Source organism: Pteropus vampyrus, unplaced genomic scaffold (genome assembly GCF_000151845.1).
Source record: "Pteropus vampyrus isolate Shadow unplaced genomic scaffold, Pvam_2.0 Scaffold65, whole genome shotgun sequence".
Lineage (NCBI taxonomy): Eukaryota > Metazoa > Chordata > Mammalia > Chiroptera > Pteropodidae > Pteropus > Pteropus vampyrus.
This window is the reverse complement of record NW_011888846.1, coordinates 1,807,336-1,828,900: the sequence shown is the minus strand read 5'-3', so window position 1 is coordinate 1,828,900 and position 21,565 is coordinate 1,807,336. Positions and strand designations below refer to the sequence as shown.

Below are 21,565 nucleotides of genomic sequence, written 5' to 3'. Positions count from 1 at the left end.
GCAAGCCTTCATTCTAAGGAATCTGGACTCTTGGTGATCCTGCTTGTATTGGTTGGTACATCTTCAATTAACTTTTACTGCTGAACAGAGTAGCACAAAGCGGGAGCCCTGGAGGTTCCTCTCAGTTTTAGACCCACTTATATCATCATTTCATTTGTAGTGGAAACTGTGTTTCCCCTTGGAAATCAGGACCAATAACTCTAGCAATACAGAAGCCCCCTTTTACTTATTGATTTACAATCACAAAGAGCTCACATTTGCCAACTGGCTATCTCAACTTCCTCTGTAATGGAACCCTTGTTGAGTCTTTAGATGGGAGCAATCTTTCTCTGGGTTTTAAGCCTTCTAACCAGCAGAGTGCCAAGCATCATGATAATAGATATAAAAACTTTGTGACTGGGTTTTTATATGAAATAATGATTCCACTCCTTGGTTTCTAGACTCGTGTAGTCTGACTGGAAGAAGCAGCACCATATATCAGATACTGGTTAGAGCATTTTCTTACTCTATAGCACAGCACTCCAACTTCTTAGAGTGATGTTTCTTGGCTGTTACTATAACTGAGTATTCAATAGGCTATAATATCTTATAGGTGCTTGTATAATATCTTGGTGAGATCAGTGAAATCCATAGACATCTTCCTTTTCTCTCACTTCTTTGTTAGAAGCAATATTGAATGAGACACTGTGATGGTAAATAAAGACATTCATAGATGATATTGCTAACAGAAACAGCTGGCAGAAAAGGTAAATCTACATCTAGAATAATTATCTATTCCAGTGAGGATAAGTTACTGCCTCTCTCGCCCACTCCCATGATAAAAAAAAAAAAGATCAATGTAATCAACCTGTCACTAGATGTCTGACTGGTCTACCCCCACTCCCCAATATGGTATTATATTAGGGACTCAGCATTGGTCTCTGATGGCAAGCTAAACAATCAGCAGTTGACAGATCAGCCTTGGTAAGGGGAAGGCAAAATTTATGAGCCCTTGTTGATTTTCCATCCCCTGCCACTATGACTATTTGATACATGAGCCCATTGACCAAGCTCCAGGGTAGCTGAGGAAAGAGACTCATCAACTGACATTCATAGAAAATCAATACGTGTATGTGATTACTGAGTTCCTCCTCAGCAACAGCTATGGACAAAATTCTTCATCTCTATGACTGATCCAGGGTTCTTGGCTACAAACAGGAAAATATGACTCTGGTTAATTAAACAGAAATAAATTTTATTGGATGGCTTTGGATTGCTCACAGTATAGGGTGAAGGCCAGTAAACAACCTAAGAGACAGCCAGAAGCCAAGGAAAGTTCACAGCCTAGAAGAGAGCAGAGGTCATGTCGGAGAAACAATCAGGTTAGGGCCCTTCCCTTGGCAGTCTAACTTTGGGTGCTCACTGCCATTTTCACTGCTAGACTCTTAAACTTGCTGTAGCCTATGAGAATATGCTCTACCTGTGGCTGAGTCTTTGAGTAAGGTAAGGTAAGATCCATGGCAGAAGCATCTGATTGGCCAAATCTGGGCCACGTGCTTCCTACCAAGGAGCTGAGATAGGAATATCTGTCCAATCAGACAGATATTCTTCCTAGTGGGAGCTGGGGTCTTGCCTCTCATCAAAGCCTAAAGGATGGGGGATCCTACCATCTAGGAAAGCAGATCCTAACCCTGGCAAATGCCCACCATACCCTCTAAGCCACAGTTTTCTCATCTGTACAATGCAGGTTATAGTATCTAATGTTTTATCCTACTATCTTTATTATCCTTATCCATTTCTATGAAGATTAAATTGAATAATACATGCAAAATACAAGAAATTTTAGATGTTATTTTGTTTTCCCTTAGTACCTCAGTGTCTTTATCTCTTTGTCTTGAGGTAATTTCTGCAATGCCTAACCTTGGAGCTATCCAACTATCCTTTCCCTCATCTCCTGCTCCTAGACTGCTGAGTACCGCTGGAAAATTGATAAAATCGTCCCAGTTGATTCCATTACAGGTGAATAATTTCCATACCTAAGGGGCTATTCTCATACTTCTTAACCAGCTCTGCTCCTATTTCCCCCCCCCCCAAAATGAATAAACTTGTCTCCTATAGAGAGGAAAGAGGGAATTTACATGTCAACTCCCCTAAATGCCCTCTCCTCCATTTACAAACTCATGTATGTCTGCCCCAATCATTACTATCACCCCATCCCCGAGCCTCAAATGATGTCAAAGGCTAATCCCTCCCTTTGTCTGCATTCTTCTGCTTTCTTGGGCCCTTGCTTGAGCTTCCATCCCTTCACTTTTCTGTATCTCCTAGTCCACTGGATTCTTCCCTGTGGCTTGCAGTGATGCTCTTCCATACTCCTGGGACATTACTGGTTATGGGGGTTATTTAAATAGTTAACACTTATTGTTTTTGTAGATTTGATAAATGCACTTTGCAAAAATTGAAAGCAACACAGAAAAATAGAAAAAGTGAAAATCACTCGAAATCTCTAACACAGAGATGATCATTCTGAACATTCTTATTCAGCTTCAGTGGGAGGAGTAGAATAAGATTTGATCCCTCTGCAGGTCAATTCTTCACCCTGCAGCATGATCACCAGTCTCATTTTCTCAAGCAACAGAGCAATATTTATATTTATCACACATAATTCTAAGTTTTAGAACAGTTACTTTGTGGTAAGTATAACTGTTTCCAAACTCAAAATTATATGTGATAAATACAAAGTGTTCCAACTCAGCACTTATGAATTTCTGGATAGATAAGCTGAGTAGACTATTAAATCCTCACTCTTGGTGATCCTACAACATGTACGCAGAATAAATATAATTTAGGATACACAAAAACAAAATGCTGTTCACCGCTCAGCCTTCTGCAGCTCTTCATGCTATTGAAGTCACTTTCTCTGAGGTTACTAATGACTCTAATTGCTAAACCCAGTGGCCTAGAAGTGACCTTACTCAACTTCTCTGTAGAATCTGACATTTTTTGATCACTGCCTGCTTTATAAAAAGGTCATCTTTTTATGGCTTCCTTGACGCTACTCTCTCCTAATTGTCTTATTGCCCGCTCTGGCCATACTCCAGGCTCCTTCCTTGTCCTATCTTCTTTATCGGGCTGTTCCCTTGGACCGTTTCCTATTTCTGTGTATGCTCCCTTCCTGGGCAGACCTACCAGGACTCAATTATCACCTAAATGTATATGGCTCCTCAGTCTTCAGTCCTACCGTCTCTTTCCAGAGCTCTAGATCTGTATCTTCAATCGGAGTACTGCATGTCTCCTAGATTGCTAACTATTTAACACATCCAATAGAGCCCCAAACCTGCCCTTCACTTCCATTCCTTATCAGTTCATGGCAGCATCATCTACCTAGCTAGCAGAGTTAGAGTCACATGTCACACTTCCTTCTGTCTGTCACTAGGACTGACATGGGTTGTTGTATCAACAGTGAGGATAATATAGTGGTCAAAAGCAAGGACTCTGGAACTGGATTGCCAGCATTCAAACCCAGATCTACCACTTATAGGTAGGCGATCTTGAGCAAGATTCTTACCTGCTCTGCCTCAGTTTACTCATTTCTAAAATGAGGATAATGATAGTAGCTACCTCCTGGGGTTCTTGTGAGGATTAAATAACTTTGTATTTATAAAGTACTTCGAACAGTGCCTGGCACAGAGCAAGTGCTGCATAGGTGTTTATTAATAAATTGGTCTCTGGTTTGCCCCCACTCTAGTCCATTTTTCATCCTGCTAATAGAGGTTCTTAAGGGGCTGCCAAATTTTGAGTGGTCAACCAGAGGCCAGTCATTATGCTAAGTGCTTTATATGCAGAGTCTCATTTAATCTTCATAACAACCTGTTAGGGAGGAGTTATTATTCCCATTTGAGAGATGAAGAAACTGAGGCATTAAGAGCTAATGTACTCTGCCCAAGCTCACACAGATTATAAATGCCAGAGTTCGGATTTTAATTCAGCTCTGTCTATCCTCTGAGCCAGTGTTCAAAACCAGGAAGCTATACTATACTGCTTTCTCAAGTCTGAGCTGGTCGCTTATTGCTTAAATGTCTTCGAAGACTCACTCTACACTGCCTATGCTGTCATGATCTTTTCCTTCACAATCTAGTTCCAACTTAACTTTATTTCCTTCATCTTTCCTCCATGTAGACTGTCGTTTCTTTCCTCCTTCCCTCTTTCCCTTCTTTCCTTTGTTCCTTCAACATTTATTGAATGCTCTAATGCCAGACACTATGCTAATTGGAGAAAACAAGAGGAATGAGCAATTTGTCTTCAAGGAGCTCATAGTCTGACACAAATTATTACTGACAATATAGTGATGGGCATGCACCCGCTGGGTATGGGGGCCAGACCAGGAGGAGAGAAGAGGGAATAGAGAGAGTTTCTTTAAGGAGGAGACATTTAGCTGCCTTAAAGGATATTCTGGTCAGACAACTACTTGCTATTCTTTAGCAATCCTGACTTCTTCCTTTTTGCCTTTGAGATTGTTGGGGTGTCTTTATCCCTGTCAGATTGTTGTTTAAGGCTGTATTTCAAAATCACCTTCTCTGGGACACCATCCTTTCCTTCTCAGTCCGTTGGATGTTGGTTTCCTTATACATACCTCAGTCACAGCACATATCACACTGCAATCTAGCTATTGGTCTATCTGCCTTTCTTTCTAACTGGATTGTGTCGTCCTCCAAAAAAAAGATAAAGTCTTATTTATTTTTGAGCTGTCCTTTATTTCCAAAGTGGCATGACTGGCATATCATAGTTTTGTTAAATTAAGAATTATTTGCCTATTTACAAAAGAACATGGAAGGCCGGGGACCCTTCTGATTCAGAGTAAAATTATTCAGATTATCATTCATAGTACCTAGCCCAGTGCTCTACAGAAAGTAGTTGTTCATAACTATTAAGTGTTTGATGGTTCTGTCAGTGAAATATCTGAAGTAATGCTAGGAATAAGTAAACTTATTATTACATCTACTTCTGTAGTAATTCAGAATTTCCATGTCCAACTGAGTGTCAGGGCTCTGAATCTGGCATGAGAAAAATTAAGAATTGTTGGTAATAGAGCTGGTATTGAAAATACCCTTTCTTCCCTGGATTGGGCTTTGGTTCCAGAATCTTGTGCACAGTTAAGGCACCAAGATATGGTGCTGTTGGGAGCAGGATGCTATAGTCTACAGGAGTTGCTGCCAAGAGTCTATCATTCTGGTCCATATCTGGCTGAAGGCCCAGCAATCTCTTTTGCAGCTTCTCCTGGTTCCGTCTTCCTAGGCACACACCATGCAGTCATTTCCTCTCTGTGGTTGTGCCTTCTTCCTGAGGGCATAACCCTCTCTTTTGCTTATCTCTTTTTCTTGGCAACATTTACCTCCAGTAAAGGGGAATTGTTATGGTGGGCAGAGAGTGTGATGCTGAGGCGAGAGGAATCTTCACTCCTTTTCTTCTTCTTTTCTTGACCCTGGTTACCCTTTCGCCAAGGGTGAGGCTTTGTATAACAACAGTCAGAAAGACTCATAGCCTATGCCTATTTTCCATCATGCCTTATTCCTCTCCTGAGAAAATGATTGCAAAACCCCTACTGGCATAAATTAAGAGGAAGGGAAAGGGAAAAAATACATGGAGAAAAAAAAGCCAACATCAGAGATCGATATTTCAGAATACTGTCCCCAGTCACAGTAGTCCTGTAGTCTCTTTGGGTCTCATCAAGATTGTGAGAATTAAAAAACAAAGTACATGTACAGGATTTAGAATAGAGTTTGGCAGATAGAAAGTGAGTGCTTAATAAATGTTAGTGATTATTATCTAGGGCTCCTCTACTCAGGGAAGAACCTGGGTTTCTGTCCCCAGTCAGGTCTTCCAGGACAATCATTCTTACACTCAGAGTAATGCCAAGCTGTGAGTGATCTCTTTCCTACGTTCCTGGGGGCTGGTTCAGTCCGGCTGATGGACCCATTTCTATTCTCCCTGGGTGGGGTTGCTACTGTACCCCTAGGGGGTTTTCTTTTCTCCCAACATTGGTTCCCCTCCCAACCCTACTCCTTATCCCTAGAAAGCTCACTCACAAGTCTGGTTGGAACACCCCAGATCTGGTTTGGATCCAAATGTTGTTATTGGCCTTTCTGATAGACCTAGGACTGGATAATTACATTGAAATTCAGAAGCAGCATGCAATCTTTTTCATTGATGTCTTTAATTAAATCCAAGAAGCATTTATTGAGCACTTAGAGCATGTAAGATCTGGTTCTTTTAAATACGTTTGGCTCCTATTTACTCTGTTTTAGTTACTCATTTTGGATTAATTCTAATTCATCCTTAATGGTTTTATGGAGAATAAATATGAAAATGGAAAAACATTTGCACACTTTTTTGCAAATATAAATATCTTGTGTGGCTTATTGTTGCTAGAGTATTAATATTAATTGCAATAACAACACTGCAGCTTCCTAGGCAGGCTGTAGAGAGCAGCTGTAAGGCCAAAGCAAGCCAGACGGAAGAGGTCAGGGGCGGTGCCTCCAGCACGTCCGGCCCAGAAGAGGCGGAGCCTTGAGGAATGTTCCCAAATCCCGCCCCTTACCCCGCCTCTGCCGTCGGCGCAGCGTAGGCGGTTACCATGGCGATGACGTATGGTGGGCGGGGCGGGGCGGGGCTATGGATAGGAGGAGGAAGATGGCGGGAGGGCGGCTCTGAGGAGACCTCGGCGGCGGCGGAGGAGGAGAGAAGCGCAGCGCCGCGCCGCGCCGGGGCCCATGTGGGGAGGAGTCGGAATAGTTGTTGCCGCCGCCGCCGTCTCCGCTGCCGCCTGTAACTGCTGGACACGAGTGGGAGTGAGGGGGAAACGTCAGGATGAAGTTCGCTGAGCACCTCTCGGCGCACATCACTCCCGAGTGGAGGAAGCAGTACATCCAGTATGAGGTACCCGCGGCGGCCGGGGTGTGGGAGGACTCGGAGGGGCCGCCGTCTCGCCAGTCCGGACCTCCGCGGCCGCCTTCCGCTCTAGCTGCCTCTCCGCATCGGGGCGGACTTTGACCCTGTGCCGCGGGGAGCCACTGCGGCATCCCGGTGGCTTCGGCTCCCTCCGGGCCCCGCTGACCTTCCCCTCCCCCGCAGCCCCGCTGCCGCCGGTGTAACGGATATGAAGGCGGCGGGCCGGGAGGGCACAGCACGGCCGGGGCTGGGGAATGGTGGTGGAGGGAGAGCCGCAGGTTGGGGAGTCGGGGTGCGAGGGCAGCCCGGGGTCGCAGCGGTTTTGCGCTAATCCCCTCGTCCCTACTCACCCTGACCTCTCGTCCCCACCCTGGGCGAGCGCCCCCTCGGCAAGGTTAGCTCTTGTTTCTCTTTGCTCACCTCTCACCAAAGAATCCTTCTCTTCCGAGATCAGCCCCTCCAGTGATTTCCTTCATTCCTCAGAGCCCTTCGGCTTTTCCCTACTTGCCCACTGTTGACAAAGGCTTTATAATAAGGTTGAAACTTGATTTAAATGTATGTCACATATGCAGTGGTTACAGTATGCAAACGTATTGTAATCAGCTATTCTGTTTTGATAATAAGACAGCGACTCGTCTTTTTACTGATTGCATGAAGTATATAAAGTAATCACATCTCTGATTTGGGCTCTTCTGTTGTTTTGGAATGGAGTGAAAGAGGAAGAGAAAGGAGGAAAGAGAAGAGAATTATTAAAATTGTCCGGTTATTTTCCCTAAAATTTTTGTTAACTAGAGAGAAAAGTACTTTATTATAAACAATGTACTTTTAAAACATACTTATGTATTACAGAAACCATGGCCCCTCTCTCCCCTAATTTCTGAGATAACAGCTCTTAGAGGGTTTTTAATAGATAGTGATAAGGAACCTTACGTTAATACCGGGAAAGTGAAGATAATGAACCCATTTATAGATTCAGAAGGCAGGATACCTGAAGGGCTTTAAGCATTGCAATAGATTATTTTCAGGAGCTGGCAATTCAGCTCCTGGATAGAGAAAAAAAGACTTATCTGTTAGCTCCAGGAATTCACATCTATGTTATGTGCAAGAACAAAGAGTATAAAATCAATATGAACACAAATATGCTAGCTAAATTTTATGAATTAAAATATTTTTGTTCTCTTTAATTTCTGTTTAAGTTTAGTGATAGCGTGTTTGGGCAGTAGCATGAGTTTATTCATGTAACAGTTGTAATAATAGAAGAATGTAGGGAAAGGGGATGTAGGTAGGTTAAACAGAACCTTGAAGATTGTAAAATACATTCACCTTGTAACATACAGTATTTGATTATTGTCAGAAATAAAAGGCCTAAAATTATTAATGCTTTCCTGTCATTTAATTTTCTTATAGTGTTTTGTGGCTACATTTGTAAGAATGAAATAAGAGACTAGCTTTTCAGCCTGTAGAGTTTTTGATTTATTGTTTCTAATAACATTCGGTCAGTTTTAAACCTTGGCTAGAGTCCAGATGATGGTTTTTATTGAAGGGAGGGTATTGGTCTTTCATCTTTCTAGTAGTAATTTTCAGCACCACTGCCAGTTCTTCACAGAGGAATAGGACACAGCATGCTGAAGCATCATCTTATACTTGTTATAGAGTGTAGAATGCTTAATTCGTGCAGAAGTAATAGTGGCTGTATGTTATGATTCATTTTAAGTATTACAGCACTTAACCGTTTCATAGAATTGTATTAATTTGGAATATCTAGGGCTGCAAGGAGAAGCATGATTTAGTTTGAAAAATGCAATTACCTCTTGATTTGTAATGTCAGCTACATGGCTAGAGTAACGTAATCACAATAATTCTGAGACTCCTCATTCATATACTCCATTTGGATACTAGTCTTAAATGGTTACTCTAGGTTGATCACAGAGGGACAAAATACCTGAGCATATGTGTGACTGTATTATCTTTCCTGGGCCAATTATAAATTATTTTTGAAAAATTCACTTATTGTTGATAATTGAAATTTTATTCTGCAGAGAGTCCCTACTGTGTGACTCCTGTCCTGGATAAGCTCATTGTACGGTAGGCAAAATTAAATAAGGGGTGCTTTTCTTTGTGACTTGAGGACATTAAAGGCATATTTTATAGGGTTGGGATCTGTGTGTTGTATATTGTTTCTCAAGAGTTGGTGCTGTTTCTTTAAAAATACTAAAAGAGGCATAAATAAGAGTATTTAGAGTCCAGGAATTTTGACAGTTTAAAAACTTAGGAGGAAAAAAAAGGACATCATGAAAGATGTTGTTAGCCTTTGCTAGAGAAAAGAACCTTCTCAATGCAGTAACATGTAGTTTCTCCTGTATGGAGATGATGCTCTCGAAACACTGTTAGTAGAATAGACATTTGAATTTGTTTTTCAAGCACTGGTGGTGAAATTTTGCTGTATTACCCCTGATTTCTAGCCTAGGGTGTTTTCTAGTGCTGTAAACTACTATCTTCAGCTTCTTTGGTTTTTATGTCATTTCTCTATATTAAATTTTACTTGAAATCAGCAGAGCATTAGATAGAAGCTGAAAATTTTGTTTCACATCTGTAATTTTATGTATTACTGTATATACTATGGTCACACAATAAGTGCTAGTTCTAGTATATGTTAGCTATGAGCTCCTTGAGACAATTTTTTTTTCTTTTTGCCTTTCTAGGGCTCTTTCCTCCTCCATAAAATAAGAATATAGGGCCAGAGCTTTTCAAGGTTAATTGTAGTTCATAGAATTCTATTCCTTGGAATAGAATTAATATTAAGATTATTAATATTAGTGATCCACCAATATCCTGAAAGTTATTGGAGTTTCTAATTTAAAAGTGTGAAGTTCCTAGACTCGGTCTTCATAGGCAAAATAATAAAGCATAAAAGAATAGAGCAACATGGAGAACCATATAAAGAAAATCTATGTGATCCATTTCTGAATAGTTTTTACAAGGAATAAACACAAATGAGCAGAGACTATTCTTGTTTCCAGTAATCTATTTGAGTGTAAATCTTGGTATATAAATTAGAACATCAATAAATCTTTGTAAGAATACTTTTTTGATTTAGAATCAGTGTATATTTTAGAGCTCTGTAATTGATTAATCAAAACTAACTTAGACTAGTTTCAACCAAATAGACTAGTATGACCATGTTAATATTTTACAGAATATTAACAAAAGAAGCAAATATATTTGGTTCCTTAGGCTGCTCACTTGTGTTTTCTTCCCTAGGGTCCTGTGCTGCTTTGATTTCTCAGAAATCAGGAATTTTTTTTTTTTTATGTATACCGTAGTTTTGTAAGATATTAAATAATGAGGTATCTAAATTTTAGGGTTTTAGAGTTTAAGAGGAATTTAGAGATTATCTACCTTCTTGGTTTTTTTCAGGCAAGGAAGCTAAGGCCCAGAGAGGTTAAGTCACTAGTACAGAATCATACATAGTGTGTCTCTTGAGTACGGATGTTTAAGCCTAGCTGTGTGACCCTAATGAAATTAGTTCTTCTTTATGGGCTTTAGGTTCTTCATCTGTAAAGTGAGAAAACTGGACTCGATGGTTTCTAAGCTTACAGCTCTATATTTTTAAAGGACCCATCTACCTCTAAATTTCTAAATGTTTTTATGGTTTAATTATGTTTTATATATGAAGAGGAAGGAATTTAAAGAACTATTATTAAGAGCATCCTTTTAAATTAATAGCGTACTTTCAAAGAATTTCGATGAGATTTTAATCTGTGACTGGAGAGCTGACCCAATGAAACAATTTTGTTTAATTAAATTAAAACTAATAGTCATGGGTTAATTTTTATTGTTGCAGGATTTGGGAATGGAGGGATTCTTATAAACTGCACATCTCTTATTTTCAAGTGTAAGGAAACATTGCCATAACATTATTGTGATTTTCATTTATAGCACTCTCTCATGAGAACACTTGTGTTGCAGGCTTCAATTTCCCAAAGGTATTATGTTGATTAGTTAGGGTTAACTTGCCTTGCTGGAACTTGTTTGAAATTTCCAGTTTGGCCACCCGATGGGGCACAAACTACACTTTTTCTTTCTGTGCTTCTGCAAATGAAAATATAGTATAGCATATTTAAGATAACACTTGTAAATGATTGTGTCAGTGAGATGCCTAGCATTTACAAATATTTCTTAAATGAGTGAATGAATGTTGTATAAGACAGGAAGGTATTATTCATTATTTTCCTTGTATAATGGAGTATGTTAGGGTAAGTACCCTGGAAAGATTATATTTGTCCATCCATCCCTGAAGGTTGGTTTTGGATCAGCTTTTGGGTGAAGGCCCAGATCATAAGAACCTAAGAATCTTATTTGACCTGGGGTGACCATGGAAAATTAGTCCAGGCTTCAAATCCAGTCCCAATCTGGAAGCATTTGAGAGACTGATTGAGTTGTGTTGGTTAGGGCTTTCAAGTATATTTGTGTCATAACCCCCAAAGGAGAGTGCCCAAAACTCCCATGGAGTAAGAGAAGGTAGTATTAGAACTTATAGTTAAATTCATTTTTATGCATAAGACAAGGAAGAAATAAAATTCTGCTAATATCTAATAATTGGATTGACAAGATAACCTCGTTTAGGCAGTATTCTAAGAGAAAGAGAAGATTGTTACTAGTTTTCTCACTTGTTCACCTTCACCAAATAGCAGTGAATGCAGTTTATGGGTGCATAGCTAAATGAATTTATGGATTATCTAGTTTTGACTAAACTAACCCTTATAGAATAGATGAGACTTAAAAAAGACTCCTGTTAAGGAAGCCTCAACAATAATAACAGTAATGCAAGCACATATGAACAATGAGAAAATGGCAGAGCTGACAGTTCCACTTTTAGTACTAGCTTTTTGTCAGTCAAATTACAGATAAAAACAATGACATTTTAATAGACTTGGTAAGACTTTCCCCCAAATTTCAAAATAATTAAGATAATTCTTTAGGAATTTACATCCACTGTCATCCACAGTGAACTTCACCCTAAATATATATTATGTATTAAGAATATTCTGCCTTGTGAGGTCCATTTTTCAGCAGCTCGTAGTCATTATAATCATTTCAAAATCAACTGAATCCTGAAGTTTGAACTAGAATACTGTGTCACAATGTTAAACTAAGATTTTTTAAAAAATGACTTTTCAGTTATGTTCTCTAAAAATGTTATTGATGATAATTTCTTAGTGAGATTAAAAATATTTTTGTACTGTTCATAAATGAAAGTTAAAAATTATTTTATCATTGTCTCCTTTTTCAAAAACTTCTATTTAAAAATTTATGTTTTATAATGAACACAGGTTCGGAAGGATATAATTTATAAATACATTATAGGAGGTGCATAGTAAACCTTTTTTTTTTTTTTGGTAGGGATGTGACATAAAAAAGTTTGGAAGATTTTGCTCAAGTTGTTTGGAAGATTTTGCCTTTTCTGGTCTTCCCTTAACCTAGTAAATGCTAAAAGAAGCCAAGTAGACAAAGCGCACAAACCCCAATGCCTTAAAATTTATTCATTCATTCAACAAATATTTTATAGGGGTTCTGCTGTTTGCAATAGGCTGATAGATTTGTCATTAAATTCTAGGTCTTTCATTATCTTAAAAATAGAAAAAACAAAACCAATATATATATTTTTGTATGTTTTTGGTTTTATATTTTAGTCAACATAGTGTTTTCAAAATTAAAAATGGTATAGAAAGGGAAGAGTAAAGATTGAGGGTTTGGAACATTATAAATTTGGATCACTTTTATAAATGATGTGGAAGACTTTCTTTTTAGCTTTTCAAACTTTTTGTATTATACACTTGTAAATCTCATTTGTTTATAGGAGGGAATTTAGTTACCTATTCTCATCACCAAGCCCTTGTGGCATCTATAGGGTCTGATCAGAAAATTCTTAAAACATTTATTAGAGGTCAGAGGAAAGTATAATTAACCTGCTGTAAGCATAACTTACGATTCTGTTATCTCTGTAACAAGAGGGACAATATGTTGATTAAAAAAACATAGTCATCTCTTATTTATTGAGGATGACTTGCAGTATTTAGAAATACCATACCTCAGGAATAAGGAGATGGAAGTCCTTAGACCCAGTTATGTCACTGACTATTCATAAATAATTAGTGAACAAGTGATTTTTTTTGAAGATTGAAGTAGGAAGTTTTTAGATAATTGTATGAGATACTTATTTAGGCTAAATTGGCAAAGTTGTAATTCACAGAGCAATTCATGTGCTTTGTAGGCTTTTTCCATGCCTTATAGAGCAGTGTTCTTAAACTTTTTGGTCTTCGGAGCACTTGAAAACTCTTAAAAATTATTGAAGATTCCACTGTCTACTGATATTTGCTGTATTAGAAATTGAAGCAAAAATGTTTAAAATGCAGAAGTATACAAGCACACCTACTAGCCATCAGAGACGTGACATCATACTTAATGTAGCCTCTGGAAAACTCCACTGTGTACTCGTGAAAGAATGAGAGTGAAAAAAGCAAATGAAGTTGTTGTATTATTATGAAAATAGTTTTGACCTTTTGGGTTTCCTGATAAGGTTTCTGAGAGCTGCTACCTTAGAGCACTGGACTCCTTTCAGAAAGTTTAGAGATGGCCTGAGACAAAGCTCTCTAATCTCAGGAATCACATAGGGAACCACATGGTGACCGTTCTCTGGTACCCACACTGTAAAGGGCCATAGAGAAAGGAAAGTTGACTTCCTTGGGGTTCTGTTTTCTTTACTTTGAATTAAATTAGTGGAAATGCGGTCAGCTTGATTAAGCATAAAGGAATTAATATTGAGCAGTCAGGAACCAGGTGTTAGCTGCTTGACTATATGTTATCTCATTTAATCCTCACAACAATTTTGCAAGATAGGTAACCTATTACCTCCATTTTACTGATGAGGAAAGCCAGAGTATGGCTACACACCTAGTAAGCAGTAGAGCCAGAATGTGAAATCGAATATGTCATACTTTGGAACTCTTGCTTTTTTATGGAAATTGTAAATAACAACAGTGGTGGCAATAACAACAGCTGTTAGTTTTTGAGTGCTAACTGTATTGGGCACTGTGGTAGTACTTTAAAAACATTTCATAGCAAGCTGTTTAGGTACGTTGTTAGCTCTGTTTATAGATTGGAAAAACTGAGTAATTATGTTGATACTGCGAATTGTGGGTAACAGAGATGAGATTGTAAGAGCCCCTGCTCTTAATTTCTACATCATACTGCTTTCTGAAAAATAAATAAAACTTACCCATTTATACATACATACATTTATGTGTGGTCTGGCCTGTTCTCCAGCACCTGCTGCAGTAATGACAGGTCTGTTTTTAGTCCCAGGTCCAGTCTGCATGGTTTGGAGGTAGTAAAGTGTGGTCTTGAAGTCAGAGTTCACAATTTATATATTCCTCAAGATTATTGGTGTGATTATTATTAGATAGGCACCTGGTAAATAGAAGACCTTATGAGGGTGAGCCATAGTAAAAGATAATGAGATAGTGATAAGGGTAAAAAGAGGAATATAAAGTGGACATACCTGTTGCTCTGCCACAGTTGTGGCATTTGGCTTCTAAGTCTTAGATGGTAGAATGTTAGATCTGAAAGAATTTCAGAAATTGTTTAGCCTAATTCCCTTTTTTACCTAAATGGGAAGTGAGGTCTAGAGAAGTTAAATGATTCAAGGTCATACATATGTCTTGGTTATTGGCTGAGTTAACACAATCACCCTAACTCATTTTATTACTTTTTTACATCATGTGCTAGTATGTTAATATTGCTTACAGATTCTGAAGGCAGACTCTAGGTTCATATTCCAGCTCTAAAATTTACTAGCTAACCTACCTCAGACAAGTTACGTAACCTCCCTGTGCTTCAGTTTCATCATTGGTAATATGGGGATAATAATTGTAGTTTTATAGGACTTTTGTGAGGATTAAGTGAGTTAAAATATGAAAAGTGCCTAGAATAATGGCTAGCAAATAATAAGAGCTGTGTGTATATATATGATATTAAAATTATTTCTCTTACAGAGCTCAGTAGTTTTAGATAATGTTAGGTTAACAATCTTTGTGAGGGAAACCGAGTCTCAAAGCCTGTCCCTCTGGAGTTGCCCAGTTCAGGTTTTCGTGGGAAATGACTTTGTTGATTTTAGCTATTATTCTTGTTATCTGTGATATTTATATTAATAAATTGTCCTTAACCTTTTTATATATAGTAGAAAACCAAATGGGAACAGTTAATGTGGTTTTGAAATAAATTAGTTCATCCTGGTCACTTGTAACTTCTGTTCATTTTAATCATATACTGTGTCTGTATTCTTTTTTAAATTGGGGATGAAATTTACATGTGTGTTCTTACGTTTATCTAAATAGCTTAAGTGAGTTGTTTGAAATTTTAATGGTATCTAATTTTAGTTCTTTTCAATTTTCTAATAAAATTTTAATTTTTAATACTAAAATTGATTTTAGAGTTGAAAACGACCCTCTCAATGCTTCTGTTTTATAGATGAATAAATTGAGGGCAGAGAGGCCAAGATATGTGGTCAGTCTCACAACTAGCTGATAGCAGAGCCTGGAATAAGAATATAGGCCTTCTGCTCACTTCTGTACCTTGCTGAGTCTTATTAGTACCATATAAATATTTCTTTGCTTTTAAATTTTAAGAATGAATTTTCTTTGTAAGAGTCATGAATTTAAGTGTTCTTGTTAATGATTACTCAGATACTCTGCATTAATACATTTCATCTGAATCTAACCCATTAGATCACATTAACAGCCTAAAATAGTTCTTGTGTGTCAGTTAGAAGACTGAGTAATTATGAGACTCAAACCTTAAAAATATTATTTACTTGACTACAGAAAATTAGCCATTGCCCCGTATAGGTAGAAACCTATCTTAGGTGAGGAGAGCAAGACTCAGGAAAGTTGAAAAATTATTTGGCCATTCCTCTGTAGCATAAACTGTGTTCGAATGTTAGCACAGGTTACATTTGTTATCTGTACTTGAAGAGTACATCCCCATTTTTTATGACATGTTATAAAGCCAGAGTTGGGGCATATATGACTAGAGAAGATCAGAATATGTATTAAACTAGTTCCTTAAGTATTCTTGAGTGCCTCCTTCCCCCCTTTTTTTTTTAAATAAAACAGTCATCATGATAATAACAACAGCTAATATAAATAAATCATGATAATAACAACAGCTACCCTCTATGATAGATTTTGTTATCCATGTTTTAAGAAGACATTGAGTCTTACTTAGATTGAGTAGGTTACCCAAGGTCACATAGCTAGTGAGTGGTAAAGCTAGAGTTCAAACACAGGTGTGTTTTATTTCAAGAGCCCGGATTCTTCACGTGGTGTTACATTGTCAGGATCATGCAAAGGTCTGGAGATGTAAAGTAAGACCCAGCCCTAGAAGAACTCATAACTTGTCTCTTAATCATAGAATACTGTGATTATGTTACAGAGAGATGGCCATTTGTTTTGGAGATCAAAGCTATTTATTTTGGAAAGTATTACAGAGGTGGTATTTGACCTGGGTACTAGAGATTGAGTAGGGTTTGATCACATGGTGAAGAGGGGAAAGGGAACTGGGGGCAGTCTAGGTAGATAGAGTAATATTAAAGGCATTGATAGGTGGAAGTGTCCAAGTATATTAATGAAATCTGGTTTAATAGATGTGGGAGAGCTGATAGAGTGATGTTGCAAAGATGGCCTGGGAGGGATCAAGAGATGAAGCCTCGAATACCATGCTGAGGAGTTTAAATGTTTCCTGGGTGTGAACCAAGCGAGTTTAAATGTTTCCTGGGTGCGAACCAGCGAGGATTTAAAGACAAGATTAGGGGGCAGGGATCAGTGCAAAGTGAGATGTATAATTTAGATCTTGGAGAATGCATTGGAGAGAAAAGACCAAAGACGGGAAAGCCAAATAGTGTAGCCAAAAATAATGAGGGTTTGAATTAATATCTTATTTAATCAATTTTAATATGTACTTTTCCCACATTTTAACATCTGAAGTCAGGATACATCTTATGATTAATGTTGTCTTTTAATTGGCAGACTTTTTTTTCCCATTCTTAGAAGCACATAAAATAATGGTGTATATTACTATTAGTAACACCTTAAATTTGATGAAATATGATAATAATAATATATAATATTTACCGAATGCCTACTGTGTGTCAGGCAGAGTACTAGATACCTATCAGCATCTAGCATCTGGCGGTGTCTGGCATATTTAGCAACTTTTTTTTTTAATAACAGGAAGGGCATGGGATCTGCCTGAGATATAATTAAGGGATGAGAAAGAGATTCAGAAGAGCATGGTTAAAGGCAGTGAATGGAAAAAATTAGGAGTTAATGTCTGCCCCTACAGAGTGTGGCTAGAGCTCTGGAAATTAATTGCTTTGGTATAAATTTAGAGAAGTTTCTTATTTTTTTAGTTTTGTTTATTCAGTGAATAGGGATTTAGCCTTTTTTACTTAGCTTTAACAAACTCATGATTAGTGATAATGAAATTGAGATACTCTTTCCCGTTTTTCAGATATTTTTAATAGCAGATAACAAAACTGTTGATAAGCAGGTTGAGTCACACAGAGTTCATGCATCTTTTGATAAACCTTTCTTTTTGAGTAAAATACGCTTATTTGAAATATGAGTTTTTGAAATATGCCAGCAAGGGCCTGACCTATAGAAGTATGAAATATGAGTATTTCAAATTATGCTGCTATTAGATTCTTGCTAAAGAGGGCTGCAAAATGTTTTCTTTAGGATTTGTTTGCATAGTATCATGGACTTTCAAAAATTCAGTTTTTGATAGATTGAGAAATTAGAATTGAAATTGTAATAACCCTGTAAGCTTGAATAAGTCATTATCCTTTCTGTGCCACAATTTTCTCATCCTTAAACTGAGAATAATAATAATGCCTACTTTAGAGGATCACATAAAATGAATTAATAATTGGAATTCACTGGGACAGTAAGTATAATACTAGTATAGATATAGGGGATGAAGGAGGGAAGAATTCAGTATAATGATTTAAACCTAGGGAAGCTGATAGAGAATAGCTACTGGGGAGGTGGTAGACTCATGAAATTAGATCTTAAATTTGCTGATTTCATGTGTGAAATGTCTATAAGTAGAGATAAGTAGTTAGAATCTGAAAATTTATGTCAAAAGATAAAGTTATAATTGAGGTAGTAATTAAAGAATTAATTCACTAAGGGAAAGTATGTAAGGCAGAAAAATAGATACACGAGGAAATCTTGGAAAATACATTGTCACAAGCCAAGGGTCTTACGGATAAATGGATTATCAGAAATGACATTGTAGACAGATTAGTAAGAATGAGGTTTAAGGATAGGCCTTTGGACATGACAAAAAGAGCCCAGTGGTGAATTTTGAACATAAATGGTCTTTTGCTGACTTTATTCCGGGTTTTAAGAAGTTGAGGTAACACGTGTATACTTTTCATTTGAGAAATTTGGCTATTAACAGAGTGAGGAAAATAGGATAGAATTTTTAGGAATGAGTGGAATAATGGAAAAGGTTGTTTGAGGATATGTGAGATTTGTTCATATTTGAAGGTAAGAGAAAGTAGCTTTAATTTTATCTAATTTTTTGCTGTAATTGCACTTCCCTCATTTATTGGCTGTGAGACCTTAAAAAGTTATTTCTCTGAACCTCAGTTTTCTTGTGTGTAAAGTATGGATAATATTTACCTTTCAAGGTCTAGTGAGAATTAAATACACTAACGTAGGAAGGTGCCAGCAAGGGCTTGACCTATAGAAGGTACTTATCAATGAAATATAGCTGTTAATTTCTATCATTATTAAAAATAAGCCAGAGGAGTAACTTTTATTCATTTAGTCAATAGACATTTATTTTAGAGCATCGTTACTCAGTCTTTTAGTAAAATAAGATTCTCTTTCAGTGTCATGAAATTTGCTGGAAACCAGATGATGGTAGCTGGACTTTTGGAATCCATTGCTGGAGAAACTACATTCTGACAAAATGAATTACTATATTTCATAGATTCTGAGATGCACATTCCCCTGTTCCACATTCTAACACCTTTGAAATTGGGATTCATCTTACAGATATCAGTTTAATTGGTAATGTTTTTCTTCCTTAATGGTATATAAAACAATGGTGTATCTTAGCATTTAACCAAATCAAAAGATTAGTAGCATTTTGTTAAGTACAAATATCTTTATCTATTTTGACAAGTAGTGGTATATGTGTGGGAAACATTATTTAGCCTACAAATTCTTTGTTAAGGTTTTGAGGTATTGAAGTTGGAACTGTGAAGTGGTCTGAGATCCATGGATTAAAAACCGTTTTTATAGGTGTATGGGAAACAACATTGCAGAACCTTTGGTTTCCTTTTTGTTTTCTTTCAAATAAACTGGCAAACTATTACTAAGAGCAGGAGTGAGAATTTTATGTTGTGATAACTTTTACATTTGGGCAAAATCCAACATGTTTTGCCAACCTGTATAAACTTTATATGTTAAAGAGAGCTAGAAGCCAAAAGCAGTAAGAACTTTTCCTGTGACCAGTAAATGAAAGAGGTTTGAATTCTGTTTAGAAATAAAAGGTGATGAAAATTGGGAAAAATAAGAACTTTACATTTTGATATTTCATGAAACTGGAAATGTTATAAAATAATTTAATAAAAATAAATGTATCTAACACAAGCAGCACTAACTGATGTGATGATTTTGGATGTTTAGGTTTGTGTTATAGAGTCTGTGCAGTTTACAAACATATTTTGAATTCGTACTGTGCTAGATACTATGGCCTATAAAAACTGAAGTGAGAGTGCTCCCTGCCTTCAGAGAATTTACAGCTGTTAACCACAATAAATTTAAGAATGAGCCATATAGATTTAAATAGAAGAGAGCATTTATCAGCTTTATTTTATCAGAAAAGGATCCTTAGACAAGGAAGATGCTGATTTATTCTTCTGTCCAGACCCACTTGAGCTTAGAAGTATGGCTTTGTGACTTCTCAAGGGCATTCAGTGTAAGTTCAATTATAGTGTTGGTGGCTTTGACATATGGGAATACAATTTTGCTTATTATTGCTAATATAAACTACATACTTGAAATTGTCATAGTTTTCCTTTCCATAATTTTGTATCTTCATAGGAATAAAAATTTTAGCTACTTTGATCAAGACAAGCCAAAAAAAGATGTTGGTTAAGATCTAATAACATGTACATTCTGTGATATGAAAATGTTTTTCAAGTCTAGCATTTATTAATTATCGTTGTATAACAAATTACCCCAAAGCTTAGTGACCTAAAACAATAATAAGCATTTTTTATCTTATACTTTTTCTGTGTGTCATGAGTTTGGAAGCAGCTTATCTGGGTGGTTGTGGTTCAGGGTATTTTGTAAGGTTGCAGTCACAATGTCAGCCAGGGCTGCAGTCATCTCAAGCCTTGACTGGGGCTGGAAGATCCAATCCTAGGGTGTCTCACTCAAACGGTTCGCAGATTTGTGCTGTCTTTTTTCAGGAGGCCTCAGTTTCTCACCCCTTGGACCTCTTCATAGCGCTGCTTTAGTTTTTTTCATGACCAGCTTCCTTAGAGTGTGTTATCCCGAGAGAGTAAGATGAAAACCACTGTACTTTGATGACCTAGCCTTGGAAGTACTGCTGTGTCATTTATGCAGTATTCTCTTGGTAATACAGGTCAGCCCCATTTAACGTGGAAGGAGATTGCACAAGAGTATTACTACCAGAGAGGCAAGAATCATTGGGGGTCATCTCATAGGTTAGTTACCATGCCTGTCATAAAAATCTAATGGTTAGAAAAGTTTTAGAAATAAAAGGAGGAGTATCAGGAAATTGAGAGGCCAAAATTAGAGGTAAATCTTAGCAAATAGGATTTTCCTCCATATAGTAGGTTACATGTCTTTTTCTCAAAGAAGCATGGGTTGTAGAATGAGAAAGATACTTGGGCAAAATACCTTAATAACCTTTCTGAGTCTTAGATCTTCAGTGGTATAATGAGAATAATATTTACATTAGAGTTGTGAGCCTCTGTTTAAGTGATATGTTTAAAATACTCAAAACAGTATCTCATAGTAGGCATTCAATAAATGTAACCTATTACTTTTGTTATTGATCAGTATTTTTGGCCGTCATATCCTCAGCTCTCATGTATACTCAACCCAGTCTAATTTAGCTTCTGCCCCATCACTCTACTGAAACCATTTTTTGATGATTACCAGTGAGCTCCTGATCCTCAGTTCTAATTACTTCCTCTTAGTCTCTTCCTCTTTGATCTCTAAGCAGCTTATTATTTTTCCTTTCTTTAACTTAAGGTTATATTTTATTAACCTTACATATGGATAATTTACGTTATAGGCTCCAAAGTACAAAGTCAGAGTCTAGGCTTCTAATGTTAGCTATTTTTCTCTATAATTCAGTTGCAGCATTCCAGTTAGATAAGTAGATAGATAGATACATAGATAGGTAGAAAAACATCTATATTCACCACCCAGCTCACCACCCTCCCCACCCCGCCCCATGCTGTCAAAATTGCAAGGATAACTTTTGACCACAAAACTTAACTACTAATAGCCTACTGTTGACAAGAAGCTTT

At 37.3% G+C, this 21,565-nt stretch overlaps 1 protein-coding gene across 1 annotated transcript in view; it reads left to right on the top strand.

Moving 5' to 3' along the window:
- The first annotated feature begins 6,631 nt into the window (after positions 1-6,631).
- XPR1 (xenotropic and polytropic retrovirus receptor 1) overlaps positions 6,632-21,565 on the top strand; it is a 125,716-nt gene continuing 110,782 nt past the window's right edge. The window contains exon 1 of the mRNA XM_011361214.2: positions 6,632-6,912. Within this exon, the coding sequence (XP_011359516.1) occupies positions 6,844-6,912 (69 nt within the window). The 5' untranslated portion in view covers positions 6,632-6,843. The remainder of the gene's footprint in view (positions 6,913-21,565) is intronic.